Here is a 20,102-nt window from a genome sequence, read left to right as displayed (position 1 = left end):
GCATTTGTTTGTTGCTGATAATTATTTCAATTAAGTCCCATTCAATTGGTCAATTGAAGCGGAAAAAACATAACAGTAATTAGCCATTTTCCGGAACTCACAACATTTTTACGACCACATTAACGAACCAATAAATATGTGTGTGAGTGTGAGTATTATAACAGATATGGTATTAGAATGAAAATTTCCATTTACATCGCCACAAATAACATTAATTGCATGCTTCTACACACGCACACACACACACATATGTGGAATAATATTGGCGTTGATTGGTGAAAATTAATTGCAGTTCATTAAAGGCGCTAAAAATGCATTTGATTTCTATGAATTCGAGTTCGAAACCGAGCAAACTACGCGCAGACACGCACAGGCATTTACCTGCATAACAACTATACTAGAATAAATGATGCAATAGAAACTTAAATAATCAAATATAAATACAATAAATACATTTTATTTTCAATGTACATGAAGAACTTTTAATTTTGCCGAAACAATTTTATACTTTAACAGTGTTCGTTTTAGTAATTATTGATAGCGCCAATGGCTATTTATATGAGACGATGTCTATGGATACAAAATACACCACATATAGATTTTGAATATAATTCCCAAATAATATCATTGGTATTGTTGGAAATTTTCAATTTATCGTTAATGTCCAACAAAAGTACAGACGCAATTATTTCAATAAGCTTAATGAATATATTAAAAATGTACACTATTCAGTAGTTTTCAATCATATTTATCATTAATGTGTTATCGAAATTATCAATTTTATTTAAATATGCCGTAGGCAATTGGGCAGAGAGTGGGATAAGCACTTGTAGGGTTGTCAGTCCATGTTGCCCGTTGCCATACGATTTTGTAACTATTTAGTGTTTTTTCTTGTGATAACAATGCTATTTCTAAATATGTGGAAGCCTCCGGTAATGTTAGGAATTACTACAAATTTGTTTTAAATTTGTTTATCAAAAAGCTTATACGTACTCAGAAGGGAAATAAAAGTCATCTATGTCAGCGACGTCACCAAATTAGTTTACCACCCGGAAGTGCTACTAAATGCCTTATAAATTGTTGCGAAGCTTTATCAAAGGGAAAGTTAATAAGCTAAGATTTAAAAAAGGCACGAAGACACTTTTTGAAGTTATACTTCTTATACGAGTTCGGAAAAGGTTGCGATAGATTCAGGTTGCGCAACCTTGCTCAATATGAATCTACGCAACCTTGTCTGCGAAGATGTTCGAGCAGCAAGCGAAGCGGTGACAATCGGCGATCGCTTGTTCGTTTCTTTCGGCACAGCTCGGCTTTTCTACCAACAAGACAATGTTGCCATGGTTATGCTGTTGTTGTTTTTGTAGAACAATGTTTCAATTTTTTGTTGGTGACATATTTACATGTGTGCGCATATGTATGTTTGTAAGCTTGTGCATTATCGAAGTTATGCTTCTTTTTCTTTCGTTTGTCTTTCATTTCTGCGAATTCTCAACTATTTTGCGTATCTTTTGGTTGAAATGCTCTGCGTTGGCCGTTGAAAAGTTAAGACTATACTTTTCAGGATCATTCATTTCATCAAAGAAATTAATGACCTTTAGAAATATGCATATTTGCATTATTTCGTTGTCATTTCCATATTCGTAGCAATAGAATTTCTATGGCATAAGTAAAGTAATGGCCGCCGATTGTCACCCCTTGCCACTGTAGCAGCTTCGCCTACAAATATGCGTAAATATGTATGTATGTATACGTATGATCGTGAATACATATCAGCGCAGGTTTTTGCGAGAAGCACCAGAAAGTTGTGCAATTTATGATTTTTAGCTTTTGCCATCGTCGCGAAAAGACGACTTGTTGGCAAAGGCATGCTCGGTGAGATAATAAATTATAATAAATTTATAAAATGAGAATTTAAGTTTTCTAGTTTTCTTTCATACAAAATGATATGCATTTCTTGGAATATCACTAAGAAGTATAACTTCATCCGCGCGTAGGGACTCCACGCACCTTTTTTTTCTACCTGGCAATGCTCGCAGATTGGACACATTTTCATTCTGCTTAACCGAATTAAACCGATTGGCACAAGTTGAAGGGTCAATGGCATACCTCGCGGATTTTATTTTTTCTCAAAGTTTTTCCTTATTGTTTGGTTTAAAGCCTCCAATCCTCTTTTTTTAATATCACCACAAGTGTTCTGTCTCATTGAGGTCAGAAGATTAGACAGGCCACTACAATTTGGCCTTGAAATCATTATTTAACAAATTTTGAGGAATAACTGGGGTCATTATCCTGCATGAACTCTCGCTTTAAGGCCATTTCTTTCTTGGTATATTATGGCTTTTAACCAGAATATCGAACCAATTTCTCAGGTAGAAAAGCATCTACATAGCCACCACCATGTTTGACAATCTTTATGATGTGTTTAGTATCGTAGGCAGCATTTTTACGCGTATTACATATATTTTTACATCAGATTCGAACAAATTAATTTTTGTTTCATCGGACCATAGTACGTTATTCCCATTTTGACGAATTTTATGTCGATTTCCGAAATATAGTTTTTTACGATATTTGTTTCACTTAGAAGTGGAACTTTCCTAGCTAGACGTGCCAGCAAATCCTTCTTAATTAGTCCAAGCCTTCAATGCGCGTAGCGACTCACGTTAAATGTCTCCAGTGGTCTCAAAACGGTTCTCCCGAAGTGGACCTTTGAGTTTGCTGTATAGCCAGAAGTCACACGGAACTAAACCAGACGAACACGGTGGTTGCGGAACAATATTTGTTGCATTTTTGGCGAAATGATCACGAATAGCTAATGCCGTATTGGACGGTTCAACATTGTGCTGCAAAAACCAAGCCTTGTCGGCCCATAATTCCGGTCTGTCTTTAAGAATATTAATTCGCGCAAACGACTCACAACACTCAAATAGTATTCCTTGTTGACAGCTTGGCCAGTGGGAACTAATTCGGAGTGCACCACATCTCGATAATCGAAGAAAACTGTCAACATAACCTAGATTTTGACCCTCTTTGACGTGTTTTTTTTGGCTTGGCCTCACCTTTGCCACAACATTCGGCCCGTTGGCAGGTCTTAAGCATAGATCGAAGACTAATCACCAATAAAAATATGTTTCACGTCAAACTGGTAGTCGAAAGCGCTATTAGCTGTTAACGTGACGCTGTTTTTTTCGAAAAATTTTAGTGATTTTGGAAGCAATCGTGCTTTTACTTTTCTTTGGCCCAAATTATCTTGCAAAATAGCCTCCACTGATATTCCAACGATGGCAGGAAGAGCTGTGAATGTTAGTCGCCGATTCTCAAGTACCAAATCCTTTATTTTATTGACGTGTTTCTCGACCCTCTTTGAATAATTCAAAAAGCACTTGCTCACGACAAACAATTGTCATCGAAGGCCTTTTCCAACATTTTGAACGTTTCAGCAGCAGCAATTTGATTCTGCACACAAAATTTAATCGAAATGCTTTGTTGAATAATTTCACTCATCGAAAAATTCGCCGAATGCACTTTATGTACTTCAGAAAGACAAGCGTATACTAAACACTAATGATTATTTTGTTGTAATATTTGGACATCTGTACCGTTACAGTTATACCAACCTAGAAAAAAAATTTCAACTAATGGGTTTTCCCAAGAAGTTTAAATTAAAAAGTATATCTATTTTTTGCCCACAGTATACTCGCATACTTCGAATAAGGTTCGGTTTTAAGAGCATGTTTACCTTGATGAATCATACTGGAAGCATTTTACGTTGATGAATTTAACGATGATTGGTGTGAAGCACCAAAGAGTAACACATTATTTCCTGTAGCGAAGTAACCTTTGGAAGTCGATAATAGTTTTGCCTGCAATGGAAGTTGGGAAATCCTCACCACTGTTTGTATTTCCAAATGCACAATACAAATGCCAAAATTTGGCTTACTGAGATACCCTTAGATACCCTTCCAAGCAAAAAAGTGTCTCTGAAGATGAGTTTCTGAAACGTAACACAGGTTTTCACAAAGATCAAAATTATACGTTGTTAAACATTATTCCTTTGATTTCGCCTTTGATTAGTAATTTGCCGAAAAGCACTAGACATTAGTATCAAACATTTGTGCTTAGTTTGGCAGCTAACGTGGCAGCTCGGCAGGAAATTTTAAATATCTAAAAGCACTGCATAATTTGACTCAAGCAATTCGATATCGAAAAATTAGGTAGTTTCGTTTCACCGGAAAGCCATAAAGTTTTCGCTAGAATCCTCATTCGCAGTTCCAATATAATTTTTAATTTCTACAAATATGCACAACACACTGCCATGCATATAAAAATGGAGTGGAGAATTTAAAAAGTGAAGGCTATGCAAGCGTATTGCCAATAAACATTTCATATGACCCAAATATGTATGTAGTACTTGCCACACAACTCAGCACATGGGTGTATTTACCGCTGCATAGTTTGAAAAGCGCACCAGCTTCCTATGGTTGCATGCATGCACCATATACATACATATGTGTAAGTAAGTAAGTATTCATATACTAGAAGCTCAAATGTTTGTAACGGCTTCGCAGGGCTTCCATTTAAAAGTGCAAAAGTTTTCAATTCAACTCTCGGTCATCTGCAATTCTTAGTTAAAGGCCAAAGGTTGCGTGCAGTTCGCATTCATGCGGAGAAGCTGCACATTCATATGCGTAAATAACTGTAAAAGTCGACATATGTGAGTGTGTGTGTTTGAGTGCATGAACTATCTGGCTGCGCTTCTTGGAAATTCCCACTCGTTCGTTTATGCCTTTTTAATAATAAACTCTGTTTGCCAATTAAATTTGTGAGCCCCCAGTTTCGAATTGTAATTTTTACAACAAAAAAAAAAACAACTGTTGTAACTACAATAACAGCAAAGTAAATATTAAACACAAACAACAACCACAATAATAACATAACAACAAATTTCGCATGAACAAGACTAAGAGAATTCTGGGAATTCGCACAATTGCCTTCGTCCTTCCAACCTCCATAGTTTTAGAGTCGTATGGATGAGTGGATGGCACAGTCTACGGCAGTGGGTGTGTTGTAGTTGGATGGTTACCATTGTGTGTAACTTTAAAACGCTGTTCTGAGAGCTCTGTATCTACCATACTCACATACATAGCCAGTGTTGAGTTGTTGAAGCGTTGCAGCGCTGTAATCCCCGAACAACACTTTTCGGAATGGTTTTCGGAGTGCTAGGACATGAGGGATGCTTACGACGAGCACGAGCACAAACTTCTTGCGCCGCTGCACTGGACTTAAAACTTTACGGCAGCACAGTAATCGAAATTGAAGTGAGCCGACCTGACTGCTGGCAGTGGGCAATGAAAGGCTGCACTGAACTGGATGGAGTGTGCTGAGTGCTGAGTTGTTGGGTTGCGGGGAAGGGGTGCCGCTCAACTGCGGGACGCCGCTGTGCATACTGAGGCAAGCCATAAAATATTTCAATATTTCCCACAGCTCAATGGAGTTTGAAGCGTGCCGTACACAACATATACTACGAGTGTAGTAAAAAGCACTTAAGAGCCGATGAAGAGGCGCTAACAGGGGTGGGTGCCTGTGTGTGTGGCATGGGGAAAAGTAGAATGAAGCGTGCAAATGGGAGGCAGACTGAGTGACTGAACTAGTTGAATGGGTAAATGGTCAGTAAAAGTTATGTATATAACAACAACAAAAAAAATTAAATGAAAGCCGGCAACGCCACGATTGGCTTAAAAAGTAATTCCGGCCGATCTGTGTTAAAATTTTAATTACTTGAGAAAGCATGGCGTGTGTGTGTATCTTATTGAGTGTGTGCCTGTGGCAGGAATGCAAGTGTGCGCACCAGTCCGCCATCGGTTGCAAGGTTGTGTCAGCAGTGGTGGCAGGGCAAATATGCAAAAATGTTCATGCAACATTGATTTACACATTTTTTCGGCAGTAGCCGACAGCGAAGTCACGACTGATTAACTCGTCAGACTTATAAATTGTCTTTTTCCGTGCGCTGCTCGCGTCGAGATTTGACAGGAAGGTGTTGAAGCGCAAATGTTCAAAGACAATTAAATATTAAAAGCATTTATATATATATGTATGTATATATAACACTGATGAATGCAGATAAAGGGATGTTATTCTTTTTTTTTGTCAACGGAAATGTAAAATGAGGGTTCCTTTGCTTCTTTCTACGGTTCAAACAAAGATACCCAAAAAACATTTGGGAACCCTAAAAATGTACACTATATTTCAAATTGTGGTTAAGTCGATGCTCACTGATATTGATATTTTTTATTTGCAATTTTTAAAAGATAGGCAAAGGTTAACGTAACTTAACTTAGCTTAACTTAACGTAACTTAACTTAACTTAACTTAACTTAACTTAACTTAACTTTATTTAACTTAACTTAACTTATGTAACTTAAGATAGCAAAAATTGTCAAGGAGAAATCTTACCATATCTTAGAATAACTAATATAATATGACATAACTTAACATAACATTATATAACAGAGTGGACGCTCAATGCCGAACCCAGCGTAAATGCGCGTTTTGCGTAAATGGAATACGCTCGGCTCGGTTTTAAATGCCCACTCTGCGGGCACGCTAACTAATATACATACATACGTGGCGTAGTAGTATTTTGCAGCATATAACTGAGTTTAAACCTTTCTGAAATTTTGTCGGAATAATACTTTAATGTCATTCATACATATCTGTACTAATATTAATACTAAAATCTCTGAAATCCTGAATGAAATTTCTTTAATAGAAAAACAGTGATTTAAAGAAAATAATTTGCTGACTACTAAGATGTGCCTCTAAGCATTAAGATTCAATTAAAATATGCGCCAATACCAAATAGACAGTCAGCAAAGCTTAGCACCGCCTAACAGCAGGCGACCTTAAAGTCTAGCCACAATTGCGCCACAGCCACAGCAGAGCCGGTCTCCAGCTGAGAATATTCAAAAGTCACAAGGCACGTTGTAGTAATGCTTAATGCCGCTGCTAATCCGCTCCCAAAACGGAGTGCCACACATACACACACACCCACACCTATGTAGCCTGGTACAGGTTGACGGGTCGTAATCACTGCCTTTGCCCCAATGTAATCACATTGAATGTTATTCATACGCACTGGCGCACACATTGATGCGCCGGACAACATTATCAATATATGCGAAGAGTTGAGGAGGTTGGTTGGATTGTTTGTTGTTGCGGCTGCAAGGTATGCCTTTGTAGCAATGGCAGACTAACGGCGGCTTGCGTAAGCAATGTTGCCACTGGTCCAGTGATCGTGGTACGAGAGCGCATGTTGGCTTTAACCCAACTAAGTATGGCATAATAGCCGCACGGTAGTGACGAATAGGCATACAGCGAACATTGCCCCTTAGTCCTTTCCGTTATATCAAGCGACCCACTGGAGATTTATATCTTGGGTGGGTAAGTAACAACTCTGCCCACACCACCACCACCTAGCGCTTTGATTGTTCAATTGTGGCTAGTGCAGTTAATGCCCTGCTTTAGTATCTACCTAGAGTTGCGATTTTATTTGTCGTACCGTCGCTCTGCCAGCCGTTATGGCAACCGCGAAGTTGCAAAATTGTCTGTCCAATTGTTAGGCCGCACCCATGCAACTGCTGGTGCACCTTTCCTTTTCATTTCGTATATAATAAAATGTGATAATTTATAGATATGTGCATGGCGGCGTATGTATGGGTATGTGTGCGTTCACCTTATGTATGCAATGTTGCCGCCTTGAGGTCACTAAAGTGTACTTATGAGAATTGCCGGTGATTTAGTATGTATGCACTCATATATGTATGTATATATATTTATTTATGCATACATATACATATGTATGTATATGCACAGAGACGGCTTGCAAATTTATCCGGGACTCGCAAAGTATTGGTGAGGCTATAATTTGCTCTTGTTTTAGTTTCTCTTGTGCAAATAAGTATTCCGTTACTTTTATTCAAGTTTAAAAAAGTTCGAATGTCACTGAGGAGAGTAGTATTTAAGCAGTTAGCAGAAGTAAAAGGAAATGACGACAGAGTTTTCCTTCATTTTTTCTTTTTGAGAGTTTCAACGAAGTTAGTTTTAGTGCATTAATTTGATTATTTTGAATCCGATGTCATGTTCGTAGGCAATTCTCTTGGATATATGCTCTCAGAAGTATTTATTTCTCTGAGAATTTAATACCGCATTGCTTCCATTTTAATTATAGTATTATCTCCTAAGCTTATAGAATTCTCAAGTTTATCGAAGCATGCATTGACAGTCAAGATATTTCAACGGGGTAAAATTGCATCAGGTTCAAATCCAGGCAACACTTGATTTGGGAGTAATTTCTCTTGCACTGACTGAGTGAAAAATCGCTCAAATATAAATCTGTTAATCGCTTAAAATTTTCAAAATATGTAGCCTAGTACAAGCCTTTGGAAAGTTTGGCATCTGACACGCTGAACGAACGACAATTGGTACAGCGCGGTGATGCTGAACTGTTTATGGAGGTGCAGGCTGTTGTCAAGCATCATTTTTTTGGAACACTGTTGCAGTGGTGATCCAGACTATGATTCTGGCTAAATCGTTAAAGTTTGATTGACTTTCTTCAGAAAATAGTGATGTGACTAGACTCGGCTCTGTTAACATTTTAATTTTGTAGCAATGGCAACAGGACCTTTTGTTGTTGCTAAAAATGTATAGGTGGCGACGAAAAGACCGTCCTTGCTGTAACACCGAGGTGTGCTGTATAGAAAGGCTGGCGCAAACACATTTCCTTATGAAAAAATTCATATCCGCGTCTTATGTAGAATGTCCACTTGAAAACGTTACGAAGAAAGATGCTGAAAGTTTTAGTTTTAGATTGTCACACTTGGTGGAATGCCTGTTTTACCTCCAGAACAGCTATAATTGATACCCATTGGGTATTAAGTAATTACTCTAGATTAATAGCAATCTCCTTTTTTCATTTGTCCATATTTCATAAAAAGTTGATTATTGGAAATATTATTCTGCACAAGCATACCATAGCACATAGTAGCATACATAGCATAACTTGAAAAAATATAACGAACTTTTTTCAAATTTAATCAAATTAAACAATATTTTGATAGGTAAATTTCTATAATTCTAACAAACTGAAATATGTGAACCCAAACAAGATTCTGAAAGAAAATTAAAGAATAAGAACAGTTACTACTTGGAGTGAAATCGTAAGTGGCACTTGGAGTAAATATCTACAATAATTTTGTGTAAAAATTTACGATGTTTTAAAAACGATCCCGCAGCACCAAAGCAGCACTGCCTAAACCTAAGATTAACTTTGACTTGGACTGTTACATTTAACTGCTCGCGTGGACCCAAGCAATACAAAATTTTTGTTGACATGCTTTTCTTTGACCGGACACTTTCAAGCATTATTTTCGTTATCTTCTGAACACTGTATATTAAATTAGCCACGAAGTTTATAACAATAAGGAAACGTTGGAGATCCTACAAAATATATATACAAACGATCAGCATGATGAGCTGAGTTGACTTAGTTTTTTCCGATCCGCAGTCTGTATATACGAGAACTAAATCATTAATTTTGAAATATCGAACTGAATTTTAGCAAACATATTTTTCTTTCCAAGAAGCTGCTCATTTGGCCTGTGATATTGGACCAATTTTTCATTTGCCGAAATATAAAGATATTGTTGAGACATATTATTTTTTCTTGTTTTTAAGTTCTTCGATGCTACTTTCATTAAAAAAGGTGGATGGACAACACACATGTCATCAGTTTCCGACCACTTCACAACTTTCACTGAATGCTTTGTGCCACGCAAATGCTTGTGTTTGCGATAAAGTAAGCTATACAAAACATTTTTGCAAAATTTTCAAAAACTCTGCCTTCCCTCTGACGTTATATATTACCCTTTTGAGGAATTTAAAAATTCCTTCCAGCTTCACTCTATATAATTTCATTTCTATATGAAGGTAGTAAAAACAATTTCATCTCGTTCTCGAACGGTTGCAAAGTTGTTGGTAATAAAAATATCTAAAGTTTTGTATTAACATCTTCTTAACATAACCTTAAAATATGTTTATGTGAAATTTTAAATAACCAAACTTTTAGGTTTCTATCTTGCACAAGCAGACTTCTTTCATGAAACAGTGAGTAGACGTGCCTAATTCTTACTCCGTAATTAGAATTCTATTTTGTTTTAAAGCCGTGTGCTTGTGGGTTAAGAGTGGATCGGGCTCAGCCTAAGTTTAGCTGCCCGCCAGTTTCAATTTATCACAAGCTGATGTAAATTTTTTGCTTAAATCTAAAAATGCATTGAAAAGATTGTGCTATAGTTTCGAAGGAATTCAATACGTTCGCCGTACGTCGCCAACAGCTCGCAATGCTCAGCCTCTCAGGACTTCCACTGTAAATGTGCACCAACAAAGTGCTGATAAGTCACAATAGGAATCAACGGAACCTTTGTTGCAGCAGCATTATTATAATAACGCAAATTTGTTGCTAAATTCGCTCATTGCTGAAGTTACATCACTGAGAAATGAAAACTCGAAGACGCTCACATTAATCCAACAACTATATGATGATTGAAATTTCTTATTCGTAAAGCTCAAAGAATTGAAGTCAGAAATGTGCAATGTTCAAAAAAATTATCCGACAACGGCAAATTCTCTGCATCAGTATCGAATTCTTCCTCTGCTGCTTGATCTGCTGTATGGAGTCTAAAATTAAGTCGATACTTTTTATAAAAATATTATATAAAATCTCAAAAGGCGTTTCGGCTAATCCTTCCTTTTTACGTTGGAATGATTAGTCCTAAAACAAATAATATCCTGGGGTAATATGTATATAACGCTTCTGAAACGTTTTCTGAGCTTGGCTTTGTCCGTCGAAATTCTTCCAAATTCCGCGATCAAAAGATTTTGCTTAAATTTGCCCTCCACTCCTTAAAGTTTTTTGACCCCATACCTTCTTAAGAATCACGTTTATTGCTGTTACCCTTAAATCACTTGAAAATTGACGATATATTCTCTGCCTTTCACTTGTTTTCTATGTTATTAATGGAAGTATTAACTGCGCTTATATGTTAGCAAAAATTTATTTCAATATTTTTTAGCTTTGCCTCAGATATATTTCCCATTTCATTTTACTCCAAAAATGAGAACACTAAATTTTCAGATTATGCCATACAATTGTGCCAAAAGATGAAAGGTACTTGAGTTCGTGTTATTATGAAAACATTTTTTTACCACTTATTTTTGCGGTGCAATAGTTAGAAAATGAAAGTTAGCAAATGCATTAAAATTAACATCAACATTACCAAAATTCAATTAGGAAATTTACGGAGCACTTACAACGCAAATGCCATTTGTAGTCAACTAAGCAGCCATTGTCAGATCTACATACGATTATCCCGATATGTATGTGTGTATGTGTGTATGTTCAAAAGTACATACCAAAACCACACCGCATTCCGCATAGCAAACCAAGCAAAAGTCAACCGCAGAATTTGTAAAGCGCGCGAGCAAAGTGAACGATATGCCAAAAGGATCACCAGGACCAGGATGAACCAAAAGCAGCGTTGAGAAACGTGTAAAAGTTGCGCAGTTATTGTTGTACGCCTGTTGTTGGTGTTGCTGTTGGCGGTGCAACTTTGTCGCTGAGGGTGTGGCTGTTGGTGGCTGCTGCCGTTGGCATGTGTCACGCACAACAACTAACACCACTGCAAGTAACAGTGCATACGCAACAGCTAAAACAACAAAAACAATATTCGCATGTATGCGACAACAACGGCAGCAACACACTAGTGTTAGCAACATGCACTTTAGCGGCAACGAACAGCATTTAACAGCCTTTACACGCATTTAATGGCGACTACAAACAACCACGTTCTAACGCATGATGAGCGAACTCGCCCCACGACACTCCCCACCAACCACTCATATTTGACACAATTTGGCGTCAACCTTAGCTGACAAAAGCAGCGTCACTGTTTATTAAATCAAAATGCTGCAAAGCAGATGGCGGCGACTGCGGCGCTGTGGCTTAGCTGCGGTGCGTGCGGTTGCTGGTGGCCCGTGTGGTGTGGGTCGCCTGACGAGGATTGCGCTGCGTCTTCATATTAGCGGGAATGTATCCACACTGGCTTTGCAGCTTCTAGTGCTACTGCCACTGTCGCTGCCGCCGCGGGCAGCAGCTTAAGAAAGCTTACACTTTTGGCGAGTGTTTCCTCCGGATGATATGAGTGGTTTTATTCAACTCACCTTGTCAACTCATCAGCATGTCAACACGCAAAAGATAATAAAACTTTAAGCTCTTGTGCTCGGAGCACTGGTTTTGTCGCCGCAACGCGCTTTTACAACGTCACTTCACCTGCCACATGTTCGACATGCAGACGAGTGCGTACTCGCAGCAGCTCCGGGTTGCATGTTTTTCTTGACTGCGATTTATCTTTGAAGTTTACATGCGCCAGCAAAAGCTAATATATTATATAAGAGGAAAATATTTAGATTTGAACGATATGACGCACACTTGCACAAACATATATATTTACGCAGCCATATGTCGATGTTGCTCGTGCAATTACGTCTACTCGATTACACTATGGAACACTATGGAACGCTTAATGAACACGGTGATATGTTGACGTATGGCAACTTCATCCTTCATTTATGTTCTCTAAGAAATGTTTATGTACGAAAGTGCATTTTGGGGCTTCCACGTCTACTTTGGTGTTTGTTATAAACTTTTGGGTATACAGAGTGGCAAATTGCTTACTTTATAGATAGAGCTGCAAAGTTCGTGACTAGAAAATGGAGAATTTCAAATAAGTAATCAGCTCTCTAAAGCGGACTTCTTACAGACAAATTGCTTTGCCCTGAAAGGCAGAGGATTTGAATAGTTCAGCAGTACCATGCTTTGAAGCCCGTCATTTTCGTCGATAGCGAGGTCAGACGGAGTTTTTGCGGCACTCTTTCGAGTAGCTGGACCACTATGACATTCGTATATTACAACATCGAGATCCGAATGTGTAATTCAAGAAACGACTGTTGGATCGTCAATTCAGGGAAATGCAAGATTTTTGACTCGCAACTTAGAGTTAACAGACGGTCATTACAAAAGACTTGTTACCGTACAATTTCAAATATCAAGCCGGTTAAACCCACTAGATCTGCCTATTCGCCTGTAGTTTTGTCAAAAAAATTTAGAAGTGACCGAAGAAGACAATAACCGAAAAATTTTTGAAATGGCTCAAGAAGATAATAATTTGATAAATTGCCTGTTTATGTCTGATGAGTCTCATTTTGATCAAAACGGAAATGTAAACAAACGAAATTGCCGTATATAGAGTGAATCAAATCCAGAAATATTACGTGAGACGGAACCTTTCCCAGAATTAATCACTGCGTGGTGCGCAGTTTCATCAAGGTGTATCGTCTGGTCATACTTCATTGAACGTTATTTAAAGATATTGAATGTTTTTGTTTTTTTTTTACCAAGAACTGAAAATTCCACCACTAACAAGGTCAGCTAACCTGACTGCAGTGAACTTTATTTTTTTCTGTCAAGTAACAAAACCTAGAATCTAACTGAATTAATACAGTCCATTAAATCAATAATTGAGACAATCCCCCTTCAACCCTTCAGGCCGCAATTGATAATTGTCTAATCTAAGTTTAAACAAGTAAGGAAGGACTAAGTTCGTGCACAGCCGAACTTTGACTTTTACTCTTGCAATTTGCAAGAATCAAAGCCAGGGAAATACTTTAAGGTGTAAAACCAATCATATAGAGTGGAGTCAGCCGGATGTTCGAAAATCTTGATATTAGTTATTAAGGGGCTAGGTCAAGTTTTTACTCAAATTTATCTAATTTAGGCACAAAGATACACAGTTGTGAGTAAAATACGCTAGCTCATTTTCATTGAGAAAATTCACATATTGGCCGATATATACGGTACAAAGTCACCCGGAAATTCGATTATCTTTGTATAAGATAGATGGGGACTAAGGGAAGTATTGGTCCAATTCAACCCATTTCGGACATACAGACAAACCATTACAAGAGAACGATTATCACTTAATTTCAGTTCTATACATCACACAATAAATGACACATTCGATCAAAAGTCAACTATAGGTACCGGGCTTTAAATATTCGGTACTCAGTGTCGTGAACAGTTTTTGTTAGATTTGAATAATTTTTGGTCACAAGGTGGCATACATTAAAGGCATAATTCATGCAAAGTTTAATCCTGTTATATTTATTTCTTCGTGATTTTTGTACTGGAAACTGAACGAACCAAGTGAAATTTAAAATTTTGCAATATGGGAAGTAGGCGTAGTTGTTGTACAATTTCGCCTATTTCCACAATGTAATATAATAATCCCACGTACTAAATTTTGTCGAAATCGGTAGGTTGGGTCCCGAGATACGGGATTTCACCAAAAAGTGGGCGTTGCCAATCCCATCGTCCAACTTTCACACCGGCTCTCATAAAATTTTTTCATATCATCTCATTGGTAAAATTGAATGTCTAGTTATTGATTTATCGCGCTTGTAGTACTTTTTAATAGTACCGTTATATGGGGAGTGAACGGGCTTATCCTCCGATTTCATCCGTTTTCACACTGTCGGTAGGATTTCTTATAAAATTTGTGGTCCACTTACGCCCATCTACGAACTCGAAATTTTTGTTGTACTAAGGAGTCTCCATACTAAGTTTCATCAAGATAGCTCAATACTCAAGTTGCAGCTTGCGCGGACGGACGGACAGGCAGACAGTTAGTCAACCGGATTTCAACTTTTCACTTCACCCTAATCATTTATATATATATAATCCTATATCTAACTCGATTAGTTCTAGGTGATACGTACAACCGTTAGGTGAACAAAACTATAATACTCTGTTACAACTGGTTGCAAAGTATAAAAATTTACAGAGTAGTTGATGAAGTATGTAAATTCATAGAATATCTTATTAATATGGGTGCGGTGCCTAATGAGCTAACTATTTGAAGTAACTGGGTCTCCAATTAGATTTGATTGCACAATCTTTTGAATAAATATGTCTCGGTGTTTTCTCTAAAAGTCACCTTATTATTTGTTGCTAGGGTATTGTTGGTGTTGGCGTGCCCAAGGTGTGCTTTGTACTCTTTATATAGCAGACTTTCCAGTGATTAGCCCTGATTATACATTATACTGACTTCTTTGGCCAAGATCCCGCCTCAGCCCAATCTGGACATATTATATTCAAATCTTGGGCAGTGCTGCGAATTCAAATTCAAAAGTAATTCAAGCTTTTTAAAATAAAGTTATACGCACCATCCCCCCATCCATTCTATGTTGCAAGCCATGTCCTCCACCAGGATCAAAAGTTGTATATTGTTAAGGAGACAATTGAAGAATTTAGCAAACTTCACCCCTTCAATTTGTAACATCATGAAAATATATTTATATTCAACTGCTGGACAACAATTTACAACGTAGAAGTTGTGAAGATATCACTCGCTAGACCTCCTCTTTCGATTCAGTTAATTTATAAAATTTCATCTCGATACATCATTAGTGCTTAATTTGTATACTGAAAAGTGGAAGAAACAGATGGAATTTAAAATTGTTTAATATGTTATATTTCGGACATAATTTTTATATGTAAATACAAGAACATCTTGCTATATGTATATATGTACTTATATACATGTATACATATGTATATATAGATAGTATATATGTATATAAATCACTGAAAATTCGATTTTCGTCAGTCTTTACTTGCAGTCACTCCAACCATGATGTGCGTATTAAAAGCACACATACACACACACATCTCGTTAAGCAATGACAAGCGTGGAATTGTACTGGCTGCCAGGCAATCCAGCGAGTATCCAAGTAAACATCGAATGGCATTTGCGCCATCAAAAGTAATTAAAATTTAATTAAAATGTTAAAGTTGCGCGACACAAGCAAGTGCCAGTAGGCGTAAATGGATATTATGTGTGTGTGTGTGCGTGGGCATATGTGTATATGTGTGTGCATGTTTTGGTACACATTGTCATTGCCAAAGTATTTGCTGGCGCAGCAGCAATTGCGGTGGGCGGAGACGTGGCAGCTGTTGCCGCCTCACGACGAACTGTTGCTCATTATAAAGTCAGCTGGCGGAGGGCGGGCGCTGTGACGGAGTACATACATACATACATACATGTACAAATATATGTATGGCAGAAGACGAAATTGAATTTGATTTCAGTGGCAGCGAAAAACGCTTTGATGAATCGGTTCGGGGAGTCAAGCCAAAACCGAAATCAAACAAAAAGTACAGGGAAGCACCAACAATAGCGGAAGGTGGGGGCGGTGACCGGAACGCTGTCGAACAGCGATTAATTTACAAGCAACACAACCAAAGTTGAGTAGAATTCCGCTCCGCAGAGAATCACGGCTGCGGCGCGCGCGGTGCCACGCATGTCAGTGGCTCATTCGCCAAGCGCAAATCCTGCGAAATCGCTTTCAACGCAAATACATGTGTGCACATATATGCAAGCAGCGGTTTTTATCGTACATATGGCATGTATGTGCGAGCATGTGTTTGCGTGGTTGTGCACCCACACATTGTTCGCTGCCAAATTTGACACCAAGAGTTCACACTTAGCGCGTGGCCGCCAGCGTCATTGAGCCGGCATTTGATCCCCGACATCAGTTAACCCACACACACGCATACATATGCACATATAACCACATGGCCATAAGCGTTAGCCGCGTTATACTTGCACGCCTCCTCTAAATATGTGATTGGGGCGCCACACGCGTTGCAATCGCTTGTATCGGCGCGAATGTGCCTTGAATAAATTTCGAAAAGTCGTGTCAAAATTTTGATGACATTTTTGCGCGAAACGATACAAATTTGAATTTCAGTGGAAAAATCCTTTATACACGCACACATATATGCACAAGCCGTGTTTTCCCCTCGGAATTCTATTCTAAAAAATTTCTTGATTTGACATCACACAGCGGCGAGTTGGCAGACAATTTTCTAAAAATGAAAATTCTATTTTAGGCGTTATCCGGTGCTAGCAAATCTCATTTGTTGCTACCAATGCATAAATGCATACATGTATACGCTATGTATATATGAGACTCACTGTGACCCGGCGGAACAAACCATAATGAAAATACCATCGAAAAATATACAGCTCAGCTATGGAATTTTAGATTGCGATCTCTCTTGAGGACGCCTTAGGCGTATTGTACTTATAGCAACCTCTCAGTAATCTGGCATCGTGGCATCTTTAGTCGATGTAAAAACTAAGCTTTAGCACTGCTGGAAAATATATTGATGGAAGCAAATTCAAGACTAGAAATATGTTTGTATCCTTAATCGTTAAAAAATTTAACATTATAGTAATCAGTAATTTTGAGGCGGCCCAATGGAAATCTTAGAGAGGTGTCAGTAAGCTGAGAAATCCGCTCAAGCTTATATCTCTAAGTTAACAACGGAAGAGCTGCGCAAAGCTGTTTGGACGATCCTGCATCCAGTTGTTACAATTACAAAATATGTTTATTGCCAATAAATGTTCTTTCCTGAGTTATTTTCGAAAAAAAATTTTTATTGAATGAATAAGGAGGAGCTGAATCCGGTGTAATTGAACATTTTATACTTTCGCAAATTGAATTGACGAATTTTAATAACATATCTGACAAGATCAGTGATATTTCAGGTGAAAATGCACTGGCTCAAACATATTCACGCATTTACGCTATCTGAGATTTTGAAACATTTATAGATGCAAGATGAGTTATCTTAAGCCCACGTGGACTGCTATATGTAGTCCTTTGTGAAACCATAGAAAAGAAGAGCTCCTGTGTTCGAACTTATAAATTAGCAAAACGCTTAGTAACCAACACAAATATGCACAGGCGTTTAATTTCTATTCCCTCCAGTTCGATGGGATGTCGCACGTATTTATATCTTGACCTCCAAAACGCGGGACAGTCAAAAAAGAAGTGTTGAGTTGTTTCCTCCTCATCTTCTTCCATTCAGCTTCTGCAGATGACGTCGTGTAAAGTTTCTAGCCTTACATGATGGACGCCAATAAGGCAATGCCCAGTGAAAAGCCCCACAACTAGAGAAAAGCTAGCCTTACTAAGGGCAAAGAGATCACTAGATCTCTTGCTATCGATCTTTGGCTAAAAGTCTTTTGCAACAGCGCATACACCGTTGGTTGCCTAGCGATGGCGGTTCTACGATGCCTCTTCTTGCCAGCTCATCAGCTTCACAATTTTTTGCAATTCCGCAGTGGGCTAGCGCCCATAACAGTCTTATCATAAAGATACTCGATGCTATTGATAGCGAGGTTAGGCACTTCTTGACCAAAAATGAACGCACTATTTACAAGTTCAAGGCTAGCATTACCGCCCAGCTATCTGAGTGGATGGTCACTACTCTGAAAGAGGCTGCACTCCGGAGCAGTAAATCTTGGTAACCAATGCAATAGCCAGGCAGTCTGAAGCTGGAGTTGATAGAGAGCTCCTGACAGTAAGCCACTCTACCAACCATCCCCCAAGCTTTGATCCATCCGTAAAGAGGCTCACTGCTTCTCTTCTCCAACAACTTCTTCCCATCCACATCTTTCTCGCCGGCAGAGCAGATGCCGTCAGAATTCGGTTAGGCGACTCCATTAAACAAGTGCTTCGGTATGAAGTCGAAGTGTGTCAGAATATCCGAGTGTTCAAACACGTTTCTTTTAGGAACCCAGATTCTTTGAATCTGATAGCAACTTTCGCAGACATACACCTTCCGACGATGTCTACAGACACTATGTGCGAAATAGCGTTAAGTGCCATGGTTTCGATGAGTCTTCGCAGAATTAGCTTTGAAGACTTTATAATTTGGTATGATTTAATTGCCTGGCATTGCTTCTCTTACATCTCAGTTCATTTTGGAACAGTCAGTGAATATATGTATGTAAGCGAGACATTCAATAACCTAAACCCCTTTCCTCATTTAGTTAATTATGCTAAACAGCTGTTGAGTGTGGCACCTTTATCTCTAGAATCTGAGTGTATTTCATTCTGTGTGTCATTTCTGAAGAGTCATCTTATCCTACTTAAAATCTTGGAGCTTATTGAAAATGTTTTACTAATTTTAAATTTATTAATTAAAATATGCTCGGGTCACGTATTCAAAGTTCAGAGAAGTTTTATGTGTGCTTTTTATCAAAAATTTCCTTATACAGAATACTCAAGCGATCTACGTTTAAGATATAAGGCATATGACATTGGAGGTAGGATATATGTAGGAGTAAAATACTACAAATTTTTCAAGGTTTTGTGTGTTGGAACAGAATCAAGAAATTGCCTGCCTCAGTAAAATACATGAAATTTCGTAATAATTTTGTTCTATAGAAATGATCTTTTTATAAAAACTAAAACTATTGTAAAGAAAATTTTAGTGTTTGCTTACACTTTAACAAATATTTTGACATACTAATTACACTTTGCACATACTCACATTAAGCTTGTCCTGGCTGTCCTCTCATACCTTCTTTCCAATTCGTTCCAGCAGAAGCATCCGCATGTGATATTTGAGGCACGCACTAAAGCCAATAAAGGATGCGCCAATTCGGGTAATTTGGAGACGTGGCGTTTGTCACGTCGCCCAAAACTGCTGTCGGCTGGTGTCATCGACGAAATACATCCGAACGGTGCGGGCCGTTATAAGCGCGATGTACGCGAAGCAACTAAATACATCGAAACGGCCATTGTTGTGGACCAAGCGATGTACGAGAAACGTAATGGCAGTACACGTGCCGAGGTCATACACGACGCTATACAGGTGGCGAATATTGCAGATTTGGTAAGTTTACCGAGATTAACATATTTATATATGTACAACAAAATTTAAGATACATATTTTGGTGGTGCTTTTCTAGAAAACCGATAAATTCGAAGTAATATAATTTAAGGGACAAAAACTAGGAAATAACTGGACATAAAGCATGTATGTAGCTATTATCGTTTCCAAGCTTCCATCCTGTTAAAAGCAGGTATACATATATTTCAACAGCCTTAGTTAATGTTATTTATTGTCCACTGGA

General features: G+C 38.2%; 1 protein-coding gene across 1 annotated transcript in view; it reads left to right on the top strand.

The window, feature by feature from the left end:
• The window catches only part of LOC120774567 (disintegrin and metalloproteinase domain-containing protein unc-71), a 526,730-nt gene that overhangs the window by 408,548 nt on the left and 98,080 nt on the right, over positions 1-20,102 (top strand). Inside the window, exon 11 of the mRNA XM_040104301.1 lies at positions 19,571-19,861. Within this exon, the coding sequence (XP_039960235.1) occupies positions 19,571-19,861 (291 nt within the window). The remainder of the gene's footprint in view (positions 1-19,570; positions 19,862-20,102) is intronic.

This window comes from Bactrocera tryoni, chromosome 4, assembly GCF_016617805.1.
Source record: "Bactrocera tryoni isolate S06 chromosome 4, CSIRO_BtryS06_freeze2, whole genome shotgun sequence".
NCBI lineage: Eukaryota > Metazoa > Arthropoda > Insecta > Diptera > Tephritidae > Bactrocera > Bactrocera tryoni.
Note: the sequence above shows the minus strand (reverse complement) of the source record. Positions and strands in the feature narration are given on the sequence as shown.